Genomic DNA, 25,373 nt, shown 5'->3' with positions numbered 1-25,373 from the left:
AATCCAGGAATCAAACCTGCAATGCAGGAGACCGGGGTTTGATTCCTGGGTTGGGAAGATCCCCAGGAGAAGGAAATGGAATAGTATAATGGAATAGTAGGCAGACATTAAAAATATAATTGTGTCTGTGACAACCTAGAGGAGTGGGATGGGGTGGAAGGTGAGAGGGGTTCAAGAGGGAGGGGACATACGTATACCTGTGGCTGATTTATGCTGATGTATTGCAGAAAGCAACACAAATTGTAAAGCAATTATCCCTCAATTAAAAATAAATTTAAAAATTTTTAAAGATTAAAAAACAACAATTCTGTGTTTTAATGATGTAAGAAAATAATTATGCTACAATAACAATGAGGGAAAAAGTAAGAACAAATTGTATATCCAGTATTTTTAAATGCGTACCACAACCTGGAATACAGTTGTGAGCTCAGTTTAAAGGACAGCAGCCAATATTTTTTAATGGAATTGCAATGGAATAAAATAGGATTGACTGAATGGAATCAAACACAATAGAAATTTGAGTATCTTTGATATAGTATGATTATTATTTCATGGGAATATACATGTAGACATAGGGCATTTGGATTGCAATGTAAAATCTATTTCTTACTGTAGGTGGTAGAAAAAAATGATTGAATATATACCATATGATCTCAACTACAAATACACAGCACACTACCAAAAACTAACCAGATGTTAACAGCATTTAGCTGCACTCCTCAGTAGGTGTTATTGTGGATTTTTTTCTTTACATTTTGCCATTGCTTTAATTTATGATATGCATATACTACTTATAAAATCAGGCAAAAAAGGCTTTATGGTAGCACTAGTTACCCTCACTTGTTTTTTTATCTGCCAATTCCAAACTCGCAGTCCTTCCCTCCCCTGTTCCCCTCCCCACTGGCAACAAGAAGCCTGTTCTCTATGTCTGTGAATCTGTTCCTGTTTAGTTGATAAGTTTGTTTGTGTCATATTTTAGATTCCACATACAAGTGATATATATTCATCTTTCTCTGGCTGACTTACTTCACTTAGTGTGATAATCTCTAGGTCCATCCACGTTTCTATAAATGGCATTGTTTCATTCTTTTTATGGCTGAGTAATATTCCATTGTATATATGTACCACAGCTTCTTTATCCATTCATCTGTCAATGGACATTTAGGTTGCTTCTATGTCTTGGCTATTGTAAATAGCACTGCTATGAACATAGGGCTGCATGTATCTTTTTGAATTATAGCTTTGTCTGAGTGTGTATGTATATATGTATATAATGTGTGTATATATATATATATATGCCCAGGAGTAATCTGCCTTACTTTTGCAGAGCACTGCAATTTTCAATACATAAGGAGTTTCCCTACCACTTGTAACCTAACCATACATCATAAGACTTGTATGATGCAAAAGACAAGGAGAACTCAGAAGAAAAAGGTTCGGATTAATAGAATGTTAGAGTTGACAAAGTTTCCTTTTTTATAAATTAATCTAATCCCACCTTCACCAAGGTCTCTGGAGCCACATTGCTATGATTCAAATCCTGGCTGAATCGTCTACTCACTGTGTGATCTTGGGTTAGTCACTTAACTTCTCTGAGGCCCAGTCATTTCATCCATATAATAAGGTCAGTGTTGCCTACCTCCAAGTGTTGGGACAAGAGTTTAATGTGCCAGCCACTCAGAGAATGCTTAACAAAACATGTTGTTATTGTTGTCATTGCTGTTACTGTTACTGATTCCAATGAGGAAATGAGGCTCAAGGAGCATGACCTTCCCAAGAGTAGGCTGCTGGTTGGGGGTGGTGAAGAAATATAGTGTGTACCCTGATTTTGTCATCCTCACCCCACTGGTGAGGAAACAGGTTTAAAGTTCTCCTTGTGACTGATCTGCGTTTGTACAGAGAGGACAGATATGCAGTACATTAACGCTGGAGGTACTCATGGGAAGTATGTGGTTCAAGCCCCCTCATGTTATGAATGAGAAAAGAGAGGCTCGGAGTGGTTGAACGGTGTCCAAAAGTCACACAGCCAAAACATGATAGGCATAGGCCCCCAACCTGAGGCATCAGTCACCTGGGCATTGCACCGTCCTCTACCCCACACTCTTCTCAACTCCAGTGCTCTAAGATCAAATCGACAGATAGATTCCAAAAGAGAACTTTGGAAGAAAACGAAAAGATTCACACTACAGGCACTCAAATAGGTACAAGGGGGAATAAAGATGGGCCAAAATTATAAACCAAGTAGAGTTAAATAAAAACTTCAAATGAGCAAAAACTGATTAACCACAACATACCATTAGACATCTATGGATTTTTAAATGTTATACTTGTAGTAGAAAGAACTGGTCATAGAGGTTTAATTAAAAACACAAACAGGAACAACCACCAATCTTCTGCAGTTGTAAATAAAGACATTCACCTCCATACCAAACTGAACCATGAGAAACCATGATCAAAATGATGACCCTTGGGTCTGACGAGTCACTAAAGAACCCTTTAATTATGCTCAGCACACCCTACTTATGGAGGCAGGATGAAAGACTTAGGAGGTTTTGAAAGATTTTCAACAACAGGGGATTGTCTGGACGATGTTCAGTTGGGTGGACCCTGCAGGTCTTTGAAACCCATCCCTCTGTCTCTGAGGTTTCCCAGCTGTTCCAACATGACAGCCAGGCATCTCTTATCACTCACCTATAGTTATGTTCCCAAAGCCCAGGGTGATGAGTCGTTCCTTGTGTTCGTTAAGTTGGTGCTTTGACTCATTCAGGACGCTGTTAGCCCACAGAAGCAGGTTGGTGAACACTGAGTGGATCACCCCAAACCTGGAAAACACAAGGACTCACTGCTTGAGCAGCCCTGGGAAACTCTGAGCCCAAGAGATGAGGTGGAGACTTTCTATGCATGCACACACGTGCACACATATACACATGACTCTTTCTTTGCAGTGATTGTGGTTTCATCTGGCAACTCAAGCTCTGGGTGGGTCCTGTGTCTGGCTAGGAGAAGCAGTTGCATGGAACCTTCCCAAACCACAGTCTTGGCACTCTGCCTTAATCTTGAACCTGCCAGGACTCAATTCATTGTCTACAGGACAAAAGGAAAAAAAAAAAAAAGCCCTGGGTCTTGAAAGCAGGGACACAAGGATGGAAATTTACTAAAAGCAGGCAACCAACCCCACCATACCCCAAACCCTTTCTTCCAGAAAGGAAGAGGACAGTTAAGAAAAGATAAAAGGGCTACATTGGACATCTGGAGAGTTCGGTATGTCCTTACTGTTGGGTTGCCAAACCAATGGTCATTATCAATCCTCTCTGTCTTACCATTTACTTCAAAGACACCAAAACAAACCACAGACTTGATATCTGGCCTTCCTTGCAATTAGGCATGGCCATTCTGGCCAGTAGGAAGTGAGGTGAAGTCTACTGGCACTACGGAAAAGCTTCCAGTTTCTTGATGGAAGACAACAGAATGAGAAAAGCCTCTTTAGCCTCCTTCTCCCCCTTTTTCCCGGCCTTGAATGTAGACATGAAAACTGGAGTTGTGGCAGCTATCTTGTAACTATGAAGCAACCAACACTAGATGAAACCCTCACCCACTGAGGGAGGCAGAGTGGAAACATTCAGAAAGCCTATTCTGTGATAACACTGTTTAGCAGCTGGAGTTTCAGACAGGTTTAGGAAAGTTGCTGTGTTTAGTTGCTCAGTCATGTCTGTCTCTTTGCAACCCCATGGACTGCAGCTCGCCAGGCTGCTCTGTCTATGGGATTCTCCATGCAAGAATACTGGAGTGGGTTGCCATGCTCTCCTCCAGGGCATCTTCCTAATGCAGGGATCGAACCCAGGTCTCCCACATTGCAGACGAATTCTTTACCAGATGAGCCACCAGGGAAGCCCAGGTTTAGGAATTAGGCCATATTATTCAAATGGTAAAGAATCCGCCTGCAATACGAGAGACCCAGGTTCAATCTCTGGGTCACGGAGATCCCCTGAAGGAGGGCATGGCAGCCCACTCCAGTATTCTTGCCTGGAGAATCCCATGGACAGAGGAGCCTGGTGGGCTACAGTGCATGGGGTCGCAAAGAGCCAGACACGACTGAGAAACTAACACTATACTACTATTTCACAAATAGAGTAAATAGCCACATTTGGAGTTTAAAAATTAGTAAGCACAAGGCTATTCTAGTCTGAGCAGAGTTCTATCCCTGCCTCTGACCACCCTGCCTCCTAAGGAAGAAGAAAAGGGATGACTCTGGACTCTGGAGGACAGGGAGGGAACTAGGGCAGTATGGTTCCAATGGAGTCATGGTCTGTTTCAGAGCCTCCAGAGTCTCTGCATGGCTGCCAGCTTAACATGTGTTCACACTGGTCGCTTCTAGGGTGCTTAACAATGGGCCTTGCATGAAGCAGGTGCAGCAAATACAGGTGATTTGAGGAGATTCCTTGAAACTTCTAACTGATCACTTCCCAGTGGCAGAGCAGAGGCCCAGAGGATGCAAGCCCCCTTTAACCAAGAGCACGCTTGTCCATGATCTGCCTACAGAAAAAACGGTACAGTTGGGTCCTCATCCCTGACCTTGCTTCTCCTCTGAGTTTTAACCCAGATGACTCCTCTGGGGCTCCCACGAACACTCGCAAGGCAAGTCTTTCCTTTTTTGAACTGTAGCTTCCTTTGGCCGCTTCCCAATGTCCAGGCGCAAGTGGAGAAGGCAGCAGCGACAGAGGGGTGAGGGTGGGCAGTCTGAGTCAGGTGTTTGCCCATCTGCCTGCCCCTTGTACTCATCCATTTGCTCCAGATTGTGGCCAGCCTTCCCCAGGGCACCTGGGAGGCACTGTATGTACAGAGCCTTTGACAAATGCAGACAATACTGTTTGCCTCCGGCTGGCTGTCTGGCTTTTCTTTTACTTATAATGCACACAGCTCCCCTTTCTTCTCCTCTTTCCTGGTCCAAATGACGTTGCCTAATCCCTGTTCCACAGAATCCAAGCAGGTAAGACCACTGCCACCCATGGCTGCAGGCGTTTTTCTGTCACGCATGTTCCCCAGGAGCTGACAACCTCCGGTTGGTTGATCTGGAAACTGTCCTATAAACTAACGGCAAACATTTCCTCATGCCAGGCTGCCTTGCTCATACTGGGATCGAGTAACCCCAGACCACAAGAAAGAGAAAGATTCCATGAGCCATTTTTTGACCTCAGTTTATCTTTCCAGCTCTGATTTCAGAAGTGCTATTTTTCTAAACTTCCCTCTTGAGAAAAGAAAAGCTCTCAAATCTGTAAGAATTATCAAATCAGGAGAAAAGTCCCTGTATGTACTAAAAGCATGGATAGTGGAGTATTGGCTCAAAAGACCAGAAGAAAAGGGTAAGTCCAAGAGTGGGAAGTTCTGAAACCTCCAGGGCGTGGCAGGAAGTGTCCATGAATAAAGCAGGCCTGGGACACATTAGGCAGTGGTGGGTGATAGGGTCTATATGGGGGCTCATGGTTGAAATGGCTCATTATGTTGACCTCACAAAGAATAAAATCACAAGGACCCTTGAGACTGACCAAATTGCCCAAACGAAGTTCTGTTTTCCCCGCTGGTGCCTACCTTCTCAAAGCTACGAGACCCCCAGATTCCAGACCTCTGGCTATGTGACCACAGGACTCAGCAATAGGTTAAAAATTAACCATCCCTTCAGAGAATTTTCCATTGGTGGTATATAAGAAAGACCCCATCAGAAAGGGAGGACGCTCGTTCTCCGTAAGGGCCAGTCACCCTCTCGTTTCCCTCTAATAAATTTCCCTTTTCTTGCCTGACTGCCCGGGTCGCTCTCTTTTTCTCTGCACTCCGTCTTAAGTGGGGACTGTAGCTAAATGAGTGGCCAGCTCCCATCTGGAGGGAATGATCCCAGCTCAGCCCTAGCTCTTTGCTGCCATGCACATTCTGGATTATCAAACCTTCCAATTTTTCTGGAGACATTTAACTCTGGGGACTTCCCTGGCTGTCCAGTGCTTAAGACTCCACATTTCCACTGTAGAGGGCACCAGTTTGATACCTAATCAAGGAACTAATATTCCATGTGCCACCCAGCATGACAACAAGTTTTTATAAAAATGTTTTTAAAAATCTAAAACCAAAAAAAAAAAAAAAAAATCTAAAACCAAAAGGTGATGAGTAACTCAAAAATGGTTAACGCTTTGCCCTATTTAAAAAAAATAACAGGCTAAATCAAGCTATGAGAATATTTAGTTCAAACTACATACTATCCAATTTAGGAAAGAGGCCCAAGACAGGGAGACTTGTCTCCAATCGCTCAACGAACAAGGTCAAGGCAGGACCATGTTCCAGTCCTTTGGAATTCCTTTAGATGAAAAACTTCAGTGGGAAATATCTGGGTACATGGCCTAGAGCAGCATTATCCCAAAGAAGATAATATAAGACACTGAGGTAATTTTTAATTTAAATTTAAAAAAATTTTTAATTAATATTTAGTTTAAATTTAAATTTAATTTTTAATTAAAAAGACACTTTTTAATTTCCCAGTAGTCACATTTAAAGAACAGTAAAAAGAAACATGTGAAAATAATTTTAATAATATTTTTTTTGTTAACCCCAGTATATCTAATATACTATGATGTCAACTAATCAAAAAGAAAGATTTCACCCAGTAAACCCAGATGGCCACTGAGCCACTGTGATGCCGCAGAAATCGCATTGGATTTAAAGTCTGCATCCAGGTCCCGCCCAGCTATGCACAGGTGAGCTGCCTGACCTTGGAGATTCACTTCCTTTCTTGGCCTCCTCCCCTGCTAAGTAGGATCATGATTGTAGCTACTGTCCCTAACCGCCAGGGCCATCATGAGACACTCTCATAAGTAACACATGTAAATGAAAGTGCTTTATGAATGGGAAAGCCCATTTTATTCAGCCAGGAATTCCTGGTAGGACAAGTGGCCCAATAATCATTTGTTGAGAACATCTCACCCTTTATCCCAACAATTCTACTTCCAGGAATTTAACTCAAGAAAATAATCAGAGGATAAGCAACAAGGTCCTACTATATAGCACAGGAAACTATGTTCAATATCCTGTGATAAACTGTTGTGGAAAAGAATATGAAGAAGAATGTATCCATAAGTGTAATGAATCATTGTGCTGTACAGCAGAAATCAACATGACACTGGAAATCAACTGTGTGGGAGCAAGTCACGCAGTCATGTCCAACTCTTTGCGACCCTATGAACTGTAGCCCACCAGGCTCCTCTGTCCATGGGATTCTCCAGGCAAGAATACTGGAGTGGGTTGCCACACCCTCCTCCAGGGGATCTTCCCAACCCAGGGATTGAGCCTGAGTCTGTTATATCTCCTGCATTGGCAGGTGGGTTCCTTAATGCTAGCACCACCTGGGAAGCCCCTAAATCAACTATACCTTAATAATATACATTTTTAAAAAAGAATGAGAGATGTTCAAAAGTATTTTTAACTGAAGATGTTCATCACAGTACTATTCATAATAACGACAAAAACTTCCAAATTCGATGTCCAGTGAGAGGTGTTATGGACTGGATTGGGTCCCTTCAGAATTTATATGTAGAAGCCCTAACTCTTAATGTGACTGTACTTGGTGATGGTGTACAAGGAGGTGTGTGTCAGTCGCTCAGCTGTGTCTGACTCTTTGCGACCCCATGGACTGTAGCCCACTCCTCTGTCCATGGAATTCTCCAGGCAAGAATACTGGATTGCGTAACAATTCCCTTGTCCAGGGGATCGTCTGGATCCAGGAATTTATCCTGGCTCTCTGGCATTGCAGGCAGATTCTTTACTGTCTGAGACACCTGGGAAGCCCATATAAGGAGGTAATTAAGGTTAAATGAGGTCATAAGAATGGGGGCCAGATCCAATAGGACTGGTATTCTTATAAGAAGAGGAAGAGACACCAGAGAGCTCTCTCCCCATGCCCAGAGGAAAGGCCAGGTGAAGACATAGCGAAAAGGCAATGCCTGCAAGTCAGGGAGAGAGCCTCACCAGAAACCAACCTGCTGGTACCTTGACCTTGGATTTGGAGCCTCCAGAACTGTGAGAAGATACGTTTCTGTTGTTTACACCCCTCCTCCCCTGCCCAGCATGTGGTACTTTACCAAGGCAGCCCGAGACGAATACAACAGGGCTGTATAATTTGATCAACTATAGCAATGGCACTTTATGCAATTGGTAAAGATAATGGAGTAGAAAAGGTCAGGGGAAATGTTAATGACAAAATGAAAAGAAAAGCCAAGAAGAGCAGGACCACAATTGTAAAAAGAAAGAAATTTCCTATCTATTCACTGAAAAAACAACTGGAAGGAAACCAAAATATGAATAGTAGTTACCTCTGGGTAGCAGCTGTCTGAGGAATCTCTGGCTGCTATAACAAAACAAAAGACATTTATTTCTCACAGTTCTAGAGGCTCAACGTCCAAGATCAAGGTGCCAGCAGACTTGGTTTCTGGTGAAGCCTCTCTTCCTGGCTTGCAGATGGCTACCTGTCACTGTGTCCTCACGGGTACACTCAGGGCAGGGGGTGCGAATCATGTGTCTCTTTTCTGTGTGGATACTAATCCCATAAGGAGGACCGTACCCTCATGAACTCATGACCTAATTACTCCCCAAAGGCACCACCATCAAATACCCATCACCTTGGGGGTTAGGGCTCCAACACATGAATTTGAAGGAGACACAGACGTTCAGTCCATAATGGTGGCATCATGGTGATTTTTAACTTCCACTGTGTCCTTACAAGTTTTATCAGGAAACAAACTACATTTTTTAAGAAGAATGTTATGGAGTAGACACAGTGAAACTCACACTCCAGAACAAAATCAGCAAGCATTCTCCTCAAGCTGCAAGCCGAACCCAGCCTCAGTGATGGAAAAAGGAGCAGGTGACACACACACCCGTCACTGCCCAGCACATGAAACAGGAGACACTGGATGGAAATCCCTGGCTTGTCACTTGCACTGGAGACCCAGGGAAGTCCCCTAACCTGCTAGAACCTGCTGCCACATCCATGTAATGCAGAGAAGAATCGTTACCATAGTTACCCTGACAGAGTCCAGAGGAAACACGAGGATGGATGGGGAAGTCTTTGTCCTGCCCTAAGGGACAATTTGCTTTTGGCTAAGATCAAGTGTAGTCTGGGGGCTTCCCTGGGGGCTCAGTGGTAAAGAATCCACCTGCCACTGCAGGAGACGCAAGAGACGTAGGTGGGTTACAGTACACGGGGTCGTGAAAAGTCAGACACGACAGAGCAGCTGAACACAAGGGACAATTAAGATGGCAGTTAAAGGTCACTGCCAAGGCCACTGCTCGGGGCTGCACAGGGGAGCAGCCAGTCCACACGCTCCTGCAATGGTGCTCAGACGCCTGGGTACCTTGACCCATTACCTCTGCATATCACCACTAGTGCCTGGCATCAGGCTCAGCACACAGTAGGAGCACAATATATGCCTCACTGCTGGATGAGCAGATCCTTTTTGCATAATGAGGTTGGTGACAGTTATTTCTAGTCCATGGAAGTCTCCAGGCCAGAATACTAGAGTGGATAGCTTTCCCTTCTCCAGGGGATCTTCCCAACCCAGGGATCGAACCCAGGTCTCCTGCATTGCAGATGGATTCTTTACCAGCTGAGCCACAAGGGAAGCCCAAGAATACTGGAGTGGGTAGATCTTCCCAACCCAGGAATCAAACCAGGGTCCCCTGCATTGCAGGTGGATTCTTTACCAGCTGAGCTATCAGGAAAGCCCTCTACTTCAATAAAATAGTTCCAACCAGTGCTCATATGTAAGTCACTTTCTTAAATAGCAGTTTTCATTTCAAATGATACTGGGGGACTTTTTTGTGCCTTATGGATAGTTTATATGATGAGGGATCATTCCAGAAAGCAAACAGTGATCCCTTGATGCCTCTATATGTGTGCACAGAGGCTTTCTTACCTGATAATCATAGTTTGCATGAAGGTAATTCACCTCATTAGCCTACAGATTCTCTCCCTTGATCCTCACAATCATCTCAAGAGAAAGACGGGCAGACATAATAATAGACCCAACACTCAGGGTCCTTATTCTGTGCCAGGAACAAGCTCTACATCAATTACTGCATTCAGTACCCAGAGGCTGGCTATGCTATTATCTGCATTTTATGGATGAGGAAAACTGAGGCTCACAAAGGGGAAGTTTCTAAGAAAACAGAGGCAAAATTCAACTCACATCACCATATTTTTAGGGCTGTCCCAGAAGAGGCCAAAGGCAGAGGGTCCCCTCTCCAGGCCACAACTGAAGGCTTTGCTTGTCAGAATGGAGAAGAGAGTGGTTCTCATATTTTAAATCCAAGTAAGATGGCAGGGATTAGCTTTGTTTGCTCTAAACGAACATTAAATCCAGCATGTAAGTGATTACCCACAATGTTTACCTTTCCAGTGTTTTGAAAGACTGGATGATATCCTTTGAGTGCCCCCAAAGAAAGTATACCTAAATGGAAACAAAGAAAATAAAGATATATCAATGGGAAAGCCATCACTATATCTGCACAATGAGAAGTTATAAAACCTAAGGGAAGGATGTGGAAAGTGTTGGGCACGTTAGTGACCACCCCATCCAAAAATGACAAGTCATTTCTGGTGATGGTGGCATTCTCATGGGAGACAGTGCTCCAGGGGCACTGCCATGAGAATCAGAGGGAGGCCTCCAGGTTTAGGAGAAAATGGTACCCTGCGTGCTGTGGGGTAAGCCTTGGGGAGCAGCAGCCTGCCTGCCATGATGCCTGTTCACCTGCTTATACCATCTTTATAGGGCTTCATTCAAGAAAATATCCACTGAACTGTTCCTACATCAGTGGCTGGAAACCAAATTTTGAGTGCTTTAAATGAAGGCCAGAAGTGATTCAGGGTGGTCTTTTATTTCACTCTACAGTAAGTCCACTATATACAAACCCTCAAGTTGTGAACTTTCAGAGATGTAAGCATGCATTCTTTCAACCTCAGTCAGTCAGTTTAGTCGCTCAGTCATGTCCGACTCTTTGCGACCCCATGGATGCAACACATCAGGCCTCCCTGTCCATCAGCAACTCCTGGAGCTTGCTTAAACTCATGTCCATCGAGTCGGTGATGCCATCCAACTATCTCATCCTCTGTCATCCCCTTCTCCTGCCTTCAATCTTTCCCAGCATCAGGGTCTTTTCCAAGGACTCAGGCATGAGTGAAATCATAGCTTCCCCTCCGACTCCTATTGCTGACAATACTCCAGTCAGTAACTCTTCTCACCTGTCTGCTCAATGCCAGCCCCTGTATGCCAGCTACACTGGAATACTTTACTTTTCAAGGTGTGTGTGCTATACGGTCAGTTGCTCAGTTGTGTCTGACTCTTCGTGACCCCGTGGACGGTAGACTGCCAGGTTTCTCTATGGGATTTTCCAGGCAAGAATACTGGAATGGGTTGCCATCTCCTCCTCCAGGGGATCGTCCTGACCCAGGGATCAAACGTGCATCTCTTATGTCTCTTGCACTGGCGGGTAGATTCTTTATCACTAGCGCCACCTGGGAAGCTCCCCCACCCTCCAAGGTACTGTCCTGTAAGATTTTAAATGTTTTACTTTTGTGTTTGTTTTTTTATGTATTATTTATGTAAAAAGTATTATGAATCTATTACAGTACAGTACTATATAGCTGGACTTTCCTAGTGGCTCAGTCGGTAAAGAATCCACCTGCAATGTGGGAGATTTGGGTTCAATCCCTGGGTTGGGAAGATTCCCTGGAGGAGAGCATGGCAACCCACTTCAGTATTCTTGCCCGCGAAAGCCCATGGACAGAGAAGCCTGGCAGGCTGCAGTCCATGGGGTCGCAAAGAGTTGGACATGAATGATCGACTAAAGCACAGCACTACATATCTAACTGTGATAGGTGGGTGATTAGGCTAACTTTGTTGGACTTACAAAAAAAATTGAATTACATATGGGCTGTCAGAACAGAACTCATTCTTATGTAGGTGATTATATACGTATTTGTACTGTATTATATCTGTTTCCCACGTCCCTGGCCATGCAGCCACTAGAAGCAACTCAGGATGCAGGCTAAATGTGGGGAGGCTGTACTGGACCCATGAGCAAATCTCAGTCCCTTGGCCTTGGGCAAGTCTCTTTTCCCATCTGTGAAATGGGGATGATAATGAAACTTACCTTGGTGGATATTGTGAGCAGTGAAATAAGATAATCCATGTCTACTTAGAACAGAGCCTGCAGTAGGTACGTTTTCAGTAAAAGCTCTCTGTTGTCAACTTACTCCTCTGTCTTATGCATAATCTGAGTTCCTAAAGCATTTGGAGCCTAATTAGATGGTAAAGAATCTGCCTGAAGTGCGGAAGACACGGGTTCGATCGCTGGGTCGAGAAGATCCCCCAGAGAAGGGAATGGCAACCCACTCCAGTATTCTTGCCTGGAGAATTTCATGGACAGAGGAGCCTGGCGGGCTACAGTCCATGGGGTCACAAAGAGTCAGACACGATGGAATGACTATACACTTTAGACACAAACACACGTTGAGCACCTACTACTTGTCAAACACAGCCAGGCACTTCATAAATTTGTCTCAGCTTTCATTTGGCAAATGCGTGCTATAAAAAAAATAATCAGACAACACATACTCAAAAATACACCACACATACTCTCTCATCCACATCATTTCACCTAAGATTTACTATCCTGCTCTGGAAAACACTGTCAGGCATGATTCATGAAACATCTAACAACTTAAAAAACAGAGAAACAGAGGGCAGTGACTCCTGGTAAAGATGACACTCAGCCCAACAATAAGGAAGCGCTAAAGTGAGTTAGTTTTTGTCTATGAATTCTAAGTTAGATGGCTACTTAGCTGATGCTTTGATAAAGATTACATAGCAGGGGCTTCCCTGGTGGCTCAGTGGTGGAAACTCCGCCTATCAATGCAGGTGACACAGGCTTGATCCCTGGTCCGAGAAGATCCCACATGCCAAGGAGCAACTAAGCCCATGCACTGCAACTACTGAGCTTGTGCTTTAGAGCCTGGGAACCGAAGCTACTGAGCCCGCATGCCACAACTACTGAAGCCCGTGTGCCTAGGGCCCGTGCTCCGCAAAAAGAGAAGCCACTGCAGTGAGAAGCCCGAGTATTCCAACTACAGAGTAGCCCCTGCTCGCCGCAACTAGAGAGGAGCCTTGCAGCAACTAAGACCCAGCACAGCCAATAAATAAATAAATATCTTAACAAGAATACTTTTTTAAAAAAGGCTATATAGAAAAATAAAGAAGTTTATGATTTAAGTGAAAAATTGTACACAGAAAATCTGCCCCTTATATATAAAACTTTGATAAGAGTATATACTTGAGTACAAGGAGAGGGAACACATAAAAACAGCAACAAATATTTCAGTTGAGGACTTACAGGTGTATCTTTAGACTCTTTTTCAATTTTTTTCAGTAATGTTACATTTTTTAAATAAATATTTTTAAATCACCATACAATCCAGCAGTTTGACTTGTAGGTACATATCCAAATGAATTGAAAGCAGAGTCTTAGGACTTCTCTAGCAGTCCAGTGGTTAGAAATCCACCTGCCTAATGCAAGTGACACAGGTTGGATCCCTGGTCTGGGAGGATGCCACCTGCTGTGGAGCAACTAAACACCATAACAACATTCTAGCCCGCATTCTAGAGCCCACAAGCCTAGAACTACTGAAGCCTGCATACCCTAGGGCCATACTCTGCAAGAAGAGAAGCCCGCACCCTGCAAGGAAAGAGTAGCCTCCACTTGCCACCATTAGAGAAAGCCCACGCAGTGCCGCCAATAAATGATTATTTTTTTAAAAGCAGGGTCTCAAAAATATATTTGCACACATACGTTCACAGCAGCATTACTCACAATGGCCAAAAGGTGGAAGCAACGCCAGGGTCTATCAATGAATGAACAGATAAGAAATGTGGTCCATCCATAGAATGGAATAGTTTTCAGCCTCAAAAAGGAAGGAAATTCTGACACATCTACAACATGGATAAATCCATGCTAAGCAAAATGAGCCAGTCACAAAAGGACAAACTCTCTATGTTTCTACTTGTCTGATTCAAAGAGACAGAAAGCTGAATGATTTGGAAAGTTGAATGGCAGTTCCCCAGTGCTGGGAGTGGTAGAAATCGGGAGTTAGTATCTAACGGGGACAGAATTTCATTTTTGCAAGATGAAAGAGTTGTGCTGATTAGTTGCATGACAATGTGAATACATTTAACACTGCTGAACCAAATAGCTCCTCTTGGCCCTCCTGCGCCCACACAGCCACCGCTCCTTGGATGTGGGGTTGCTCCTCTCGGCTGCCACCCCTGACTTCAGATGTGGGGTAGCTCCTCTGGAGCAGGAGCTTTGCTGGAGCAGCCATGAAGAGATACCTCACGTCCAAGGTAAGAGAAACCCAAGTAAGACGGTAGGTGTTGTGAGAGGGCATCAGAGGGCAGACACACTGAAACCATATCACAGAACACTAGCCAATCTAATCACACGGACCACAGCCTTGTCTAATTCAATGAAACTAAGCCATGCCATGTGGGGCCACCCAAGATGGACGGGTCATGGTAGAGAGGTCTGAGAGAATATGGTCCACTGGAGAAGGGAATGGCAAATCACTTCAGTATTCTTGCCTTGAGAACCCCATGAACAGTATGAAAAGGCAAAATAATAGGATACTGAAAGAGGAACTCCCCAGGTTGGTAGGTGCCCAATATGCTACTGGAGATCAGTGGAGAAATAACTCCAGAAAGAATGAAGGGATGGAGCCAAAGCAAAAACAACACCCAGTTGTGGATGTGACTGGTGATAGAAGCAAGGTCTGATGCTGTAAAGAGCAATATTGCATAGGAACCTGGAATGTTAGGTCCATGAATCAAGGTAAATTGGAAGTGGTCAAACAGGAGATGGTAATCAGCGAACTAAAATGGACTGGAATGGGTGAATTTAACTCAGATGAACATTATATCTAACACTGTGGGCAGGAATCCCTTAGAAAAAATGGAGTAGCCATCATGGTCAACAAAAGAGTCCGAAATGCAGTACTTGGATGCAATCTCAAAAACGACAGAATGATCTCTGTTCATTCCCAAGGCAAACCATTCAATATCACGGTGATCCAAGCCTATGCCGCAACCAGTAATGCTGAAGAAGCTGAAGTTGAATGGTTCTATGAAGACCTACAAGACCTTTTAGAAAGTGAAAATGAAAGTGAAGTCGCTCAGTCGTGTGTGACTCTTCGCGACCCTGTGGACTGTACCTACCAGGCTTCCTCTGTCCACGGGATTCTCCAGGCAAGAATACTGGAATGGGTTACCATTTCCTTCTCCAGGGGATCTTCCCGACCCAGGGATTGAACCCAGGTCTCCCTCATGGGAGGCAGATGCTTTAACCTCTGAGCCACCAGGGAAGATGTCCTTTTCATTATAGGGACTGGAATGCAAAAATAGGAAGTCAAGTAACACCTGGAGTAACAGGCAAATTTGGCCTTGGAATACGGAATGAAGCAGGGCAAAGGCTAATAGAGCTCTGCCAAGAGAACGCACTGGTCATAGCAAACACCCTCTTCCAACAACACAAGAGAAGACTCTACACATGGACATCACCAGATGGTTAAACCAAAATCAGGTTGATTATATTCTTTGCAGCCAAAGATGGAGAAGCTCTATACAGTGAGCAAAAACAAGACCAGGAGCTGACTGTGGCTCAGATCATGAACTCCTTATTGCCAAATTCAGACTGAAATGGAAGCAAGTAGGGAAAACCACTAGACCATTCAGGTATGACCTAAATTAAATCCCTTATGATTATACAGTGGAAGTGAGAAATAGATTTAAGGGACTAGATCTGATAGACAGAGTGCCTGATGAACTATGGACAGAGGTTCTTGACACTGTATAGGAGGCAGGGATCAAGACCATCCCCAAGAAAAAGAAATGCAAAAAAGTAAAATGGCTGTCTGAGGAGGTCTTACAAATAGCTGTGAAAAGAAGAGAAGCGAAAAGCAAAGGAGAAAAGGAAAGATATTCCCATTTGAATGCAGAGTTCCAAAGAATAGCAAGGAGAGATAAGAAAGCCTTCCTCAGTGATCAATGCAAAGAAATAGAGGAAAACAACAGAATGGGAAAGACTAGAGGTCTCTTTAAGAAAGTTAGAGATACCAAGGGAACATTTCAGGCAAAGATGGGCTCGATAAAGGACAGAAATGGTATGGACCTAACAGAAGAAGAAGATATTAAGAAGAGGTGGCAAGAATATACAGAACTGTGCAAAAAAGATCTTCACAACCAAGATAATCACAATGGTGTGATCACTCACCTAGAGCCAGACATCCTGGAATGTGAAGTCAAGTGGGCCTTAGAAAGCATCACTATGAACAAAGCTAGTGGAGGAGATGGAATTCCAGTTGAGCTGTTTCAAATCCTGAAAGATGATGCTGTGAAAGTGTTGCACTCAATATGCCAGCAAATTTGGAAAACTCAGCAGTGGCCACAGGACTGGAAAAGGTCAGTTTTCATTCCAAACCCAAAGAAAGGCAATGCCAAAGAATGCTCAAACTACTGCACAATTGCACTCATCTCACATGCTAGTAAAGTAATGCTCAAAATTCTCCAAGCCAGGCTTCAGCAATACGTGAACCGTGAACTTCCAGATGTTCAAGCTGGTTTTAGGAAAGGCATAGGAACCAGAGATCAAATTGCCAACACATGCTGGATCATGGAAAACGCAAGAGAGTTCCAGAAAAACATCTATTTCTGCTTTATTGACTATGCCAAAGCCTTTGTGTGCATCACAATAAACTGTGGAAAATTCTGAAAGAGATGGGAATACCAGATCACCTGAACTGCCACTTGAGAAACCTGTATGCAGGTCAGGAAGCAACAGTTAGAACTGGACATGGAACAACAGACTGGTTCCAAATAGGAAAAGGAGTATGTCAAGGCTGTATATTGTCACCCTGCTTATTTAACTTATATGCAGAGTACATCATGAGAAACACTGGACTGGAAGAAGCACAAGCTGGAATCAAGATTGCTGGGAGAAATATCAATAACCTCAGATATGCAGATGACACCACCCTTATGGCAGAAAGTGAAGAGGAACAAAAAAGCCTCATGATGAAAGTGAAAGAAGAGAGTGAAAAAGTTGGCTTAAAGCTCAACATTCAGAAAACGAAGATAATGGCATCTGGTCCCATCACTTCATGGGAAATAGATGGGGAAACAGTGGAAACAGTGTCAGGCTTTATTTTGGGGGGCTCCAAAATCACTGCAGATGGTGACAGTAGCCATGAAATTAAAAGACGCTCACTCCTTGGAAGGAAAGTTATGACCAACCTACATCGCATATTGAAAAGCAGAGACATTACTTTGCCAACAAAGTCCATCTAGTCAAGGCTATGGTTTTTCCAGTGGTCATGTATGGATGTGGGAGTTGGACTGTGAAGAAAGCTGAGCACCAAAGAATGGATGTTTTTGAACTGTGGTGTTGGAGAAGACTCTTGAGAGTCCCTTGGACTTCAAAGGAAATCCAACCAGTCCATCCTCAAGGAGATCAGTCCTGGGTGTTCATTGGAAGGACTGATGCTGAGGCTGAAACTCCAATACTTTGGCCACTTCATGCGGAGAGTTGACTCATTGGAAAAGACCCTGATGCTGGGAGGGTTGGGGCAGAAGAAGAAGGGGACGACAGAGGATGAGATGGCTGGATGGCATCACTGACTTGATGGACGTGAGTTTGAGTGAAATCTGAGAGTTGGTGATGGACAGGGAGGTCTGGTGTGCGGCAATTCATGGGGTTGCAAAGAGTCAGACATGACTGAGCGGCTGAACTGAACTGAACTGAACTGAACCGAATAGGTAAAAATGGCTAAGGCAGCAAATGTTATGGTTACATGTACTTTACCACAATTTAAAAACAAAAAGTCTGTTTTAAAAAGTAATGTTTTTTATTCTTCCATCATCTAATGTAGCAAATGCACACAGTCAGAATCCAATAAGGATAGAAAAATTGATTAATTGACTGACTGACAAAATGTCTTAAATTATGAAGGAAGAGATCTCCAAGCCACCAAGTGACAGAGTGATATTTTGAAAACCACATCTGCCCAGGTCTTTCCTCTGCCCAGAACCTTTGATGGCTCCCCACTGCCCTTGTGGGAAAGTCTTCCCAGGTCTTTCCTCTGTCCAGAGTCTTCAATGGCTCCCCACTGCCCTTGCGGGAAAGTCTGCCCAGGTCTTTCCTCTGCCCAGAACTTTCAATGGCTCCCCATTGCCCTTGTGGGAAAGTCAAAGCTCCTACAGCGGGCATCAGCCTTGACCAAGCACTCACTGCAATGTGCTGGGTATACACACCACACCTTTAATTTTCACAACAACCCCATAAAGGAGGCGTTTCACAGATGAGACCATGAGGCCCAGAGAAGTTAAGACATTTGCTCAGAGTCACACTGCTGGTGTGAGCCAAAGCCAGAGTCCGTGCCTATAAGGCCTACACCAAATCACAGCTCAGTCTGGGCCCATCACCCTAGCTCGCCTCCCCCTACAGCCCACACATCTCCTTCCCATCATGTGGAGGGGCTGCACACCCCCAAATGTCCTCTGTTATGGTGTCTGACACACCACACCCCTCTTTCCTTGACAAACACCCCTCACCTCAAAACTAGTGAGAGGCCTTCCTGGCTCTCCCTCATCCCTGGGTGACTTCATCTAAGCATCGAGTTGTGGTGCCAGCAGTGTCTCTTTTGTTGATTGTCTCCCCCTTGACTGACTCCTCCACAGAGAACAGACCATGGCTAGACTCAAGAGTACTGAACACAGGGCTTGTCATTTGGGGGAAGAAGGAAGGAGGGGGGGAGGAAGGGAAGGTGGGAGGGCAGAAGGAAGTTCTTCCTGGTCCCCTAAGGCTTTCCACATTGTCACTGGAATCTCTAGAAGATTGTTCCTCATGGGATGGGATGAGTTGCATGCCCCTGGAATGAACTGCATTCATTTGCTGGCACTTCCAGAACAAAATACCACAGGTTAGATGGCTTAAAACAGCCAAAACTAATTTTCCCCCAGTTCTAGAAGCCAGAAGTCTGAGATCAAGGTACTGGCAGGTTGGTTCTCTCCTTCCCTGCAGATGGCAACCTCCCTTCAATGCCCTCACACTGCGAGTCTGTGTCCTCCTCTCCTCTTCTCATAAGGACACCGGTCCTGTAAGATTAGGGCCCACCCTAGTGACATCTAAGACAGACCATAAAGAAGACAGAGCACCGAAGAATTGGTGCTGTCAAACTGTGGTGCTGGAGAAGACTCTTGAGAGTCCCTTGGGCAGCAACAAGATCAAACCAGTCAATCCTAAAGGAAATAAACCCTGAACATTCATTGGAAGGACTGAAGCTGAAGCTGAAGCTCCAGTACTTTGGCCACTTGATGCGAAGAGCTGACTCATTGGAAAAGACCCTGATGCTGGGAAAGATTGAGGGCAAGAGGCAAGGGGGAACAACAAAGGAGGAGATGGTTGGATGGCATCACCCATTCACTGGACATGAACTTGGGCAAAGTCCAGGAGATGGTGAGGGACAGGGAAGCCTGGCGGGCTGCAGTCCATGGGGTTGCAAAGAGCTGGACATGACTTGGCGACTGAACAACAGCAAAGTGACCTCATTCGGCCTTGATTACCTCTGCCAAGATTCTGTCTCCGAACAATCACCTTCTGAGGTCCTGGACTTTAGGGCTTCAACACGTGAATGTGAGGGACACAATTCAGCCCACAATAATTCTCAAAAGTCAAGGTGACCCTTTTGCACAAATCACCCTGGGAGCGCCTGCCCAGTTCCAGAGCTCCCACAAAGACAAACTTCTGCTAAGCTCTCCAGGCACATCCTCTCAAAGAGCTTCACTTGTGAGAATGTGTTCCATCTCAAGAAATATTGTAAGGTCACCAAGAGCTGGCTGGCAGTCACCTGGATGCAGGTGGAGGCTGCTGCTGCTGCTGCTAAGTCGCTTCAGTCGTGTCCGACTCTGTGCGACCCCATAGACGGCAGCCCACCAGGCTCCTCTGTCCCTGGGATTCTCCAGGCAAGAACACTGGAGTGGGTTGCCATTTCCTTCTCCAATGCATGAAAGTGAAAAGTGAAAGCGAAGTCGCTCAGTCGTGCCCGACTCTTAGTGACCCCATGGACTGGAGCCCACCAGGCTCCTCCGTCCATGGGATCCTCCAGGCAAGAGCACTGGAGTGGGGTGCCGAGATTAAAAAATGGTATCATTGGGCTTCAGAAGTGAGAAATTTGTCCTAAAGAACATTCCTCAATGGGGGAATACAGAAACATTTTCAGCAATAGCAGTATCGCTGAATCAAGCTCATGGCTTTTCAGGGTGACTTCTGTGAAGGCAAACCAGCAAGAATGTTTATGTATGTATAAAGAATGTACACATGTATAAGAATGTGAAGTTGAAGCTCCAATACTTTGGCCACCTGATGCAAAGAGCCGACTCATTTGAAAAGATCCTAACGCTGGGAAAGATGGAGGGCAGGAGGAGAAGGGGGCGACAGAGGATGAAAAGGTTGGATGGCATCACCAACTCAACTGACATGAGTTTGAGCAACTCCGGGAGAGAGTAAAGGACAGGGAAGCCTGGCACACTGCAGTGCAGGGGTCACACATAGTTGGACCTGACTTAGCGGCTGAACAACAACATAAGAATGAGTGTGTGTATGTATACAGAATGAATGTATATATAAATAACTGAATCATTTTTCTGTACAGCAGAAATGAACACAATGTTTTAAGTCAACTACACTGCAATTAAAAAAAAAGAATCACGGCATCTTGGTTGTGACTTTGGGCAAGTCATTTGTCCCCTCTGTCTTTAGTGTGACGATCCAAGAGCTGCGCTTGGGGAGGTGTTGAAAGCACTACACAAAGTGAAATGCAAAAGTCCAACAGAAACACTACTTGTTACTTTTGCAGTTATGTCAACTCTGACAGCCTTCACCAGGGACTTCGGCCAAGAATGGAAGCTATGCTGGAGACCCATCTCGGGTCTTCTTCAAAATGAGGTTTTTCTGATTCTAAGCTACAGATTTAAATTACATATCAAGTCCTTCCTTCTTAGCCACACCAAGTTGACCAAGGTTGAGAAAGAAATTCTCATACATTTCTAAAGATTTTAATCCACAAGTAAGCAAACAAACCAAAAAAAAGAGCGTCTCAGTGACTCAGAGCAGAGACTGTAATGGCACAAAGTTTTTTGGGGGATGATGAAAATGTTCTAAAATGGATATAGGCATGGTCGCACAACCCTATGAATATACCAAGCCACCAAACTGTACACTTTAAATCAGTGTGTTGTGTAGGATGTGAATTATATCTCAATAAAACTGTTAATTAAAATTCCCCAAGCCTTTTCCCATGGGCTCCAGCCTGGCTGAATTTCCTGACTCTTCATCGGTGTAAGTTTTGCCCCTTAAGATTCCCACAAAAGTGGCCACGGGGACACAGTCCCACCGCACAGAGGAGGTGGCCAAAAGACCATCTTAGACACCCTGGGATACACTTGACAGATATCAAAGCAGCCTAAGCAAACATCGTGTGGTTTACCTGCAGCAGAGTATGCACCGCATGGGTGACAGGGAAAACTCCTTCAGTGGCTGATAAACATCCAGAAAATCCAATGAAGTACCCAATTTTAAGGCATCCCAGGATGATGGTAATGACTGCAAACAATGTGATACTACCTGAATGGGGTGGAGAGGCGGTAGAAACACACACATATAAGTGTTGGTATGCACTGATATCATTTCAAAACAAATTATATTAAACCCTCATATATAAACTCAAATGATTTTTGACAAGGGTGCCAAGATGGCTCAACTGGGAAATGGCATTTGTTTCAAAAAACTGATGCTGGGAAACTGGGTATCCACATGCAAAAGAATGAAGCTGGGGACTTCCCTGGTGATCCAGTGGCTCAGACTCTGTGTTCCCAAAGCAGGGGGCCTGGGTTTGATTCCTGATCAGGGAACTAGATCCCTTCTATCGCATCTAATAAGACCCATGGCAGCCAAATAAATGTGTGTGTTTGTGTGTCTATGCATGTGTGTGTTAGTTCAATTGTTCAGTCCAACTCTGCAACTCCATGGGTTGTAGCCCACCAGGCTCCTTGTCCATGGAATTCTCCAGGCAAAAATACTGAAGTGGGTAGCCATTCCCTTCTCTAGGGGATCTTCCCAACCCAGGGATCAAACCTGGGTCTCCCACATTGCAGGCAGATTCTTTACCATCTGAGCCACCAGGGAAGCCCAAATAAATAAAAAAAATTTTTTAAATGAAGCTGGATGCTCACCTTACAGCATATATAAAAATTAACTCAAAATGAAAAATGTTAATCTTTCAGTCATGAAAGATGTAGGAACCTGGGTTTCCTACATTGTAGGCAGAGTCTTTGCCATCTGAGCCACCAGGGAATGAATCAAAGACTTATTCTAAAACCTAAAACTATAAAATCTTAGAAGAAAACATAGGAAAAAATCCTTATAATGTTGGGTTTGGCAATGATTTATTGGATATGACACCAAAAGCACAAGCCACAAAAATAAAAAATAGTTACATTAGTTGCTCAGTTATGTCTGACTCTTTGCAACCCCATGGACTATAGAGTCCATGGAATTCTCCAGGCCAGAATACTGGAGTGGGTAGTCTTTCCCTTCTCCAGGGGATCTTCCCAACCCAGGGATCAAACCCAGGTCTCCAGCACTGCAGGTGGATTCTTTACCAGGTGAGCCACAGGGGAAGCCCACATTAAAATGAAAAAAAAATTAGGCATCAGAGGACACTATCAACCCACAGAATGAAAGATAATATTCACAAATCACATATCTGATAAGGTGAGAGTATCCAGATTCTATGAAGAACTACAATATAACCATTTTATTAAAAAAAGCAATTTAAAAAAACAAGCACAGGACTAGAATGGACATTTCTCCAAAGAACATATGTAAATGGATATTTAACACATGAAAAAACACTCAACAGCACTAGCTATTAGGGAAAGGAGAATGAAAATCACTATGAAATGCCATCTCACATGCATTAGGATGGCCACTACCCAAAAAAGAAGAGAGAGGAAAAGGATGGCGGGGGGAAGGAGAGGGGAAGGGGAAGGGGAGAGAAGGGGAGGAGGGAAGGAAGGAAGACAGGAAAGGAGGGAGCAAGGGAGGAAAGATGGAAAATAATAACAAAGATGTGGAGAAACCAGAATCCTTATACACTGGTGATGGGAACATGAAATGGTGTAGCCCCTGTGGAAAACGGTATGGCAGTTGCTCAGAAAATCAAAAACAATAACTCCACATGGTCTGGCAATTCCACTTCTGGGTTTCTACCAAAGGATCAAAGGCAGGGGCACAAAGGGATACGTGGACACCCACGTTCATGGCAGCATCATTCACAAGTGCCTAAAGGAGGAAGCGACCCAAGCGTCTATCATTGGATGAGTGGATAAAAATGCAGCATGTCCATTCAGTGGAATATGATTCAGCTTTAAAAAGGAAGGGCGTTGTGACACGTGATACCACCTGGACGAACCGTGAGGGCATCAGGGAGCTCAAGGTCCATAAGTGAAATAAGCCAGTCACAAAAAGACAAATGCTGGATGACTCCACTTATTCCTTGGAGTAGTTGCATTCACAGGAACAGAAAGTAAAACAGTGCCTGCCAGGGGCTGGTGGAGGAGAAAATCGGGAGTTATTTAATGATACAGACGTCTAGCTTTACAAGATGGAAGAGTATTGAACATTAACTGTAATTAATTCACAAAAAAGAATGTACTTAACAGCACTGAACTGTACCTTTAAATGATTAAGCTGGTAAACTGTATGCTATGTTTATTTTATCACAATTTTAAAAAATTTTAACATATATAAAGCAAATTCTACTATTGGCCTCAGGAGCTAAAACTAGAAGAAAACATTATGACTTGTTTACCATTGTACAGGCCTCAGGCATATTCTGGGGTCTGACAAATGATGTACATTCAACAGAATTTGGGCAAAACAAAAGAAGTCCTCTAGAAGATTTTCCCACGCAAAATGATCAATCTAAGAGTGTCATTGTTCTGCTCAAAATATCTCAGTTCTTTGATCCTAAAAGCCCGCTCGCTAAAGAATAAAAGTAAGGGGGATAAGGTATACAGGAACTTTCTGTACTATCTTTGCAACTCTTCTTTACAATAGAAAGTTTACTTTTTAAGAATGACAGGGACCTGTCTATAGTCATGGCATGTACAATGCTGTGCTGGTGACATGGAGAAAGGAAACACTCTTTAATGGTACATCCGCCATGGTTGACAGCAAATGAAAACTAACAAAAACAGGCATATGAATAAGACTGGAAAGGAGTATGCAAAATACATTAAAAAAGGAACTTGTAGCCAAATGAAGAAAGTAGCAAGAAAAGCATAACTGTGGAGATTTGATCAAGGCCAAAGTCCCCAGTCCCTCTTCTGGCCCAACATCAACCACCATTCATACCTTCTCTCCCACGAAAGCAGGAAACCAGATCGTGTGTGACATGCATTATGGCAAGAGAGAGAGGAGGGCCTGGGCCATCACAGGGAGCTCTAACATTACAGCTCTGGCCTAAGAAGCCTCCAGTGAGGAGTAATGCAATCGCCTGGCTCCTTTCCACTGCTCAAAGCCTTAGAGAAACAACTCTAAGTCACATTTTTTTTTCCAAATTCTGGAAAAAAACCCAGTGAAATCAGAAACTTCACAGGAGTGGAGATTCAATCCCAGGGCTTTGAAACGGTTTGACAAATGCATGGTTCCTTTTGATGACAAAGAGAAATGGCCAGATGAAGTGAGGCAGGCTGGTTGGGTGGCAAAGGCAGAGGCTGTAACTCTGGAGACCCGGCTGTGTCACGGACAGAATGTGTGAGTTCAGACAGGTCAATCCCAAGCTCCTAGTCTTGGTTTTGCCATCTATAAAATGAGACTAGTCCACAGCCGTGGTTCTCAAACTTGAACCTGGGTCGGAATCACCTGGAGGACTTGTTAAAGCAAGGAGTACTGGGTCCCACCCCCAGAGTTTCTGATTCAATAGGTCTGGGGCAGGGTGTCCAAATTTGCGTCTCTAACAAGTTCTCAGGTAGAGCGTATGCTGTTGGCCTGGGACCCCACCTGGAGAATCACTGATTTGGGACATCTCTGTCGCTGACATTTCAAGAGTTGTGATAAGAACATCACATGCCTTCTCACATTCCTGCAGCCCTTCCTTCCTTCATCCATCCTCCCATCCATTTCTTTCTACAACAAATGTTTTAGGGACTCCTACTATACATGAGGGCCTTCCC

General features: G+C 44.2%; 1 protein-coding gene across 2 annotated transcripts in view; it reads right to left on the bottom strand.

The window, feature by feature from the left end:
* Positions 1 to 25,373, bottom strand: part of OTOP1 (otopetrin 1) — a 48,045-nt gene that overhangs the window by 12,126 nt on the left and 10,546 nt on the right. Inside the window, exons 1-4 of one of the 2 annotated variants that reach the window (XM_027545032.1) lie at positions 23,599 to 24,628; positions 21,623 to 21,759; positions 10,426 to 10,484; positions 2,692 to 2,822 (exon numbers count right to left, since the gene is read on the bottom strand). In XM_027545032.1, coding sequence (XP_027400833.1) covers positions 2,692 to 2,822; positions 10,426 to 10,484; positions 21,623 to 21,759; positions 23,599 to 23,707 — 436 coding nt within the window. In that variant the 5' untranslated portion in view covers positions 23,708 to 24,628. Of the gene's footprint in view, positions 1 to 2,691; positions 2,823 to 10,425; positions 10,485 to 21,622; positions 21,760 to 23,598; positions 24,629 to 25,373 lie in introns of those variants that run through there. The other variant, XM_027545033.1, reaches the window with a different exon arrangement.

The sequence above is a fragment of the Bos indicus x Bos taurus genome, chromosome 6 (assembly GCF_003369695.1).
Source record: "Bos indicus x Bos taurus breed Angus x Brahman F1 hybrid chromosome 6, Bos_hybrid_MaternalHap_v2.0, whole genome shotgun sequence".
Lineage (NCBI taxonomy): Eukaryota > Metazoa > Chordata > Mammalia > Artiodactyla > Bovidae > Bos > Bos indicus x Bos taurus.
This window is presented reverse-complemented; position numbering and strand designations above follow the sequence as displayed.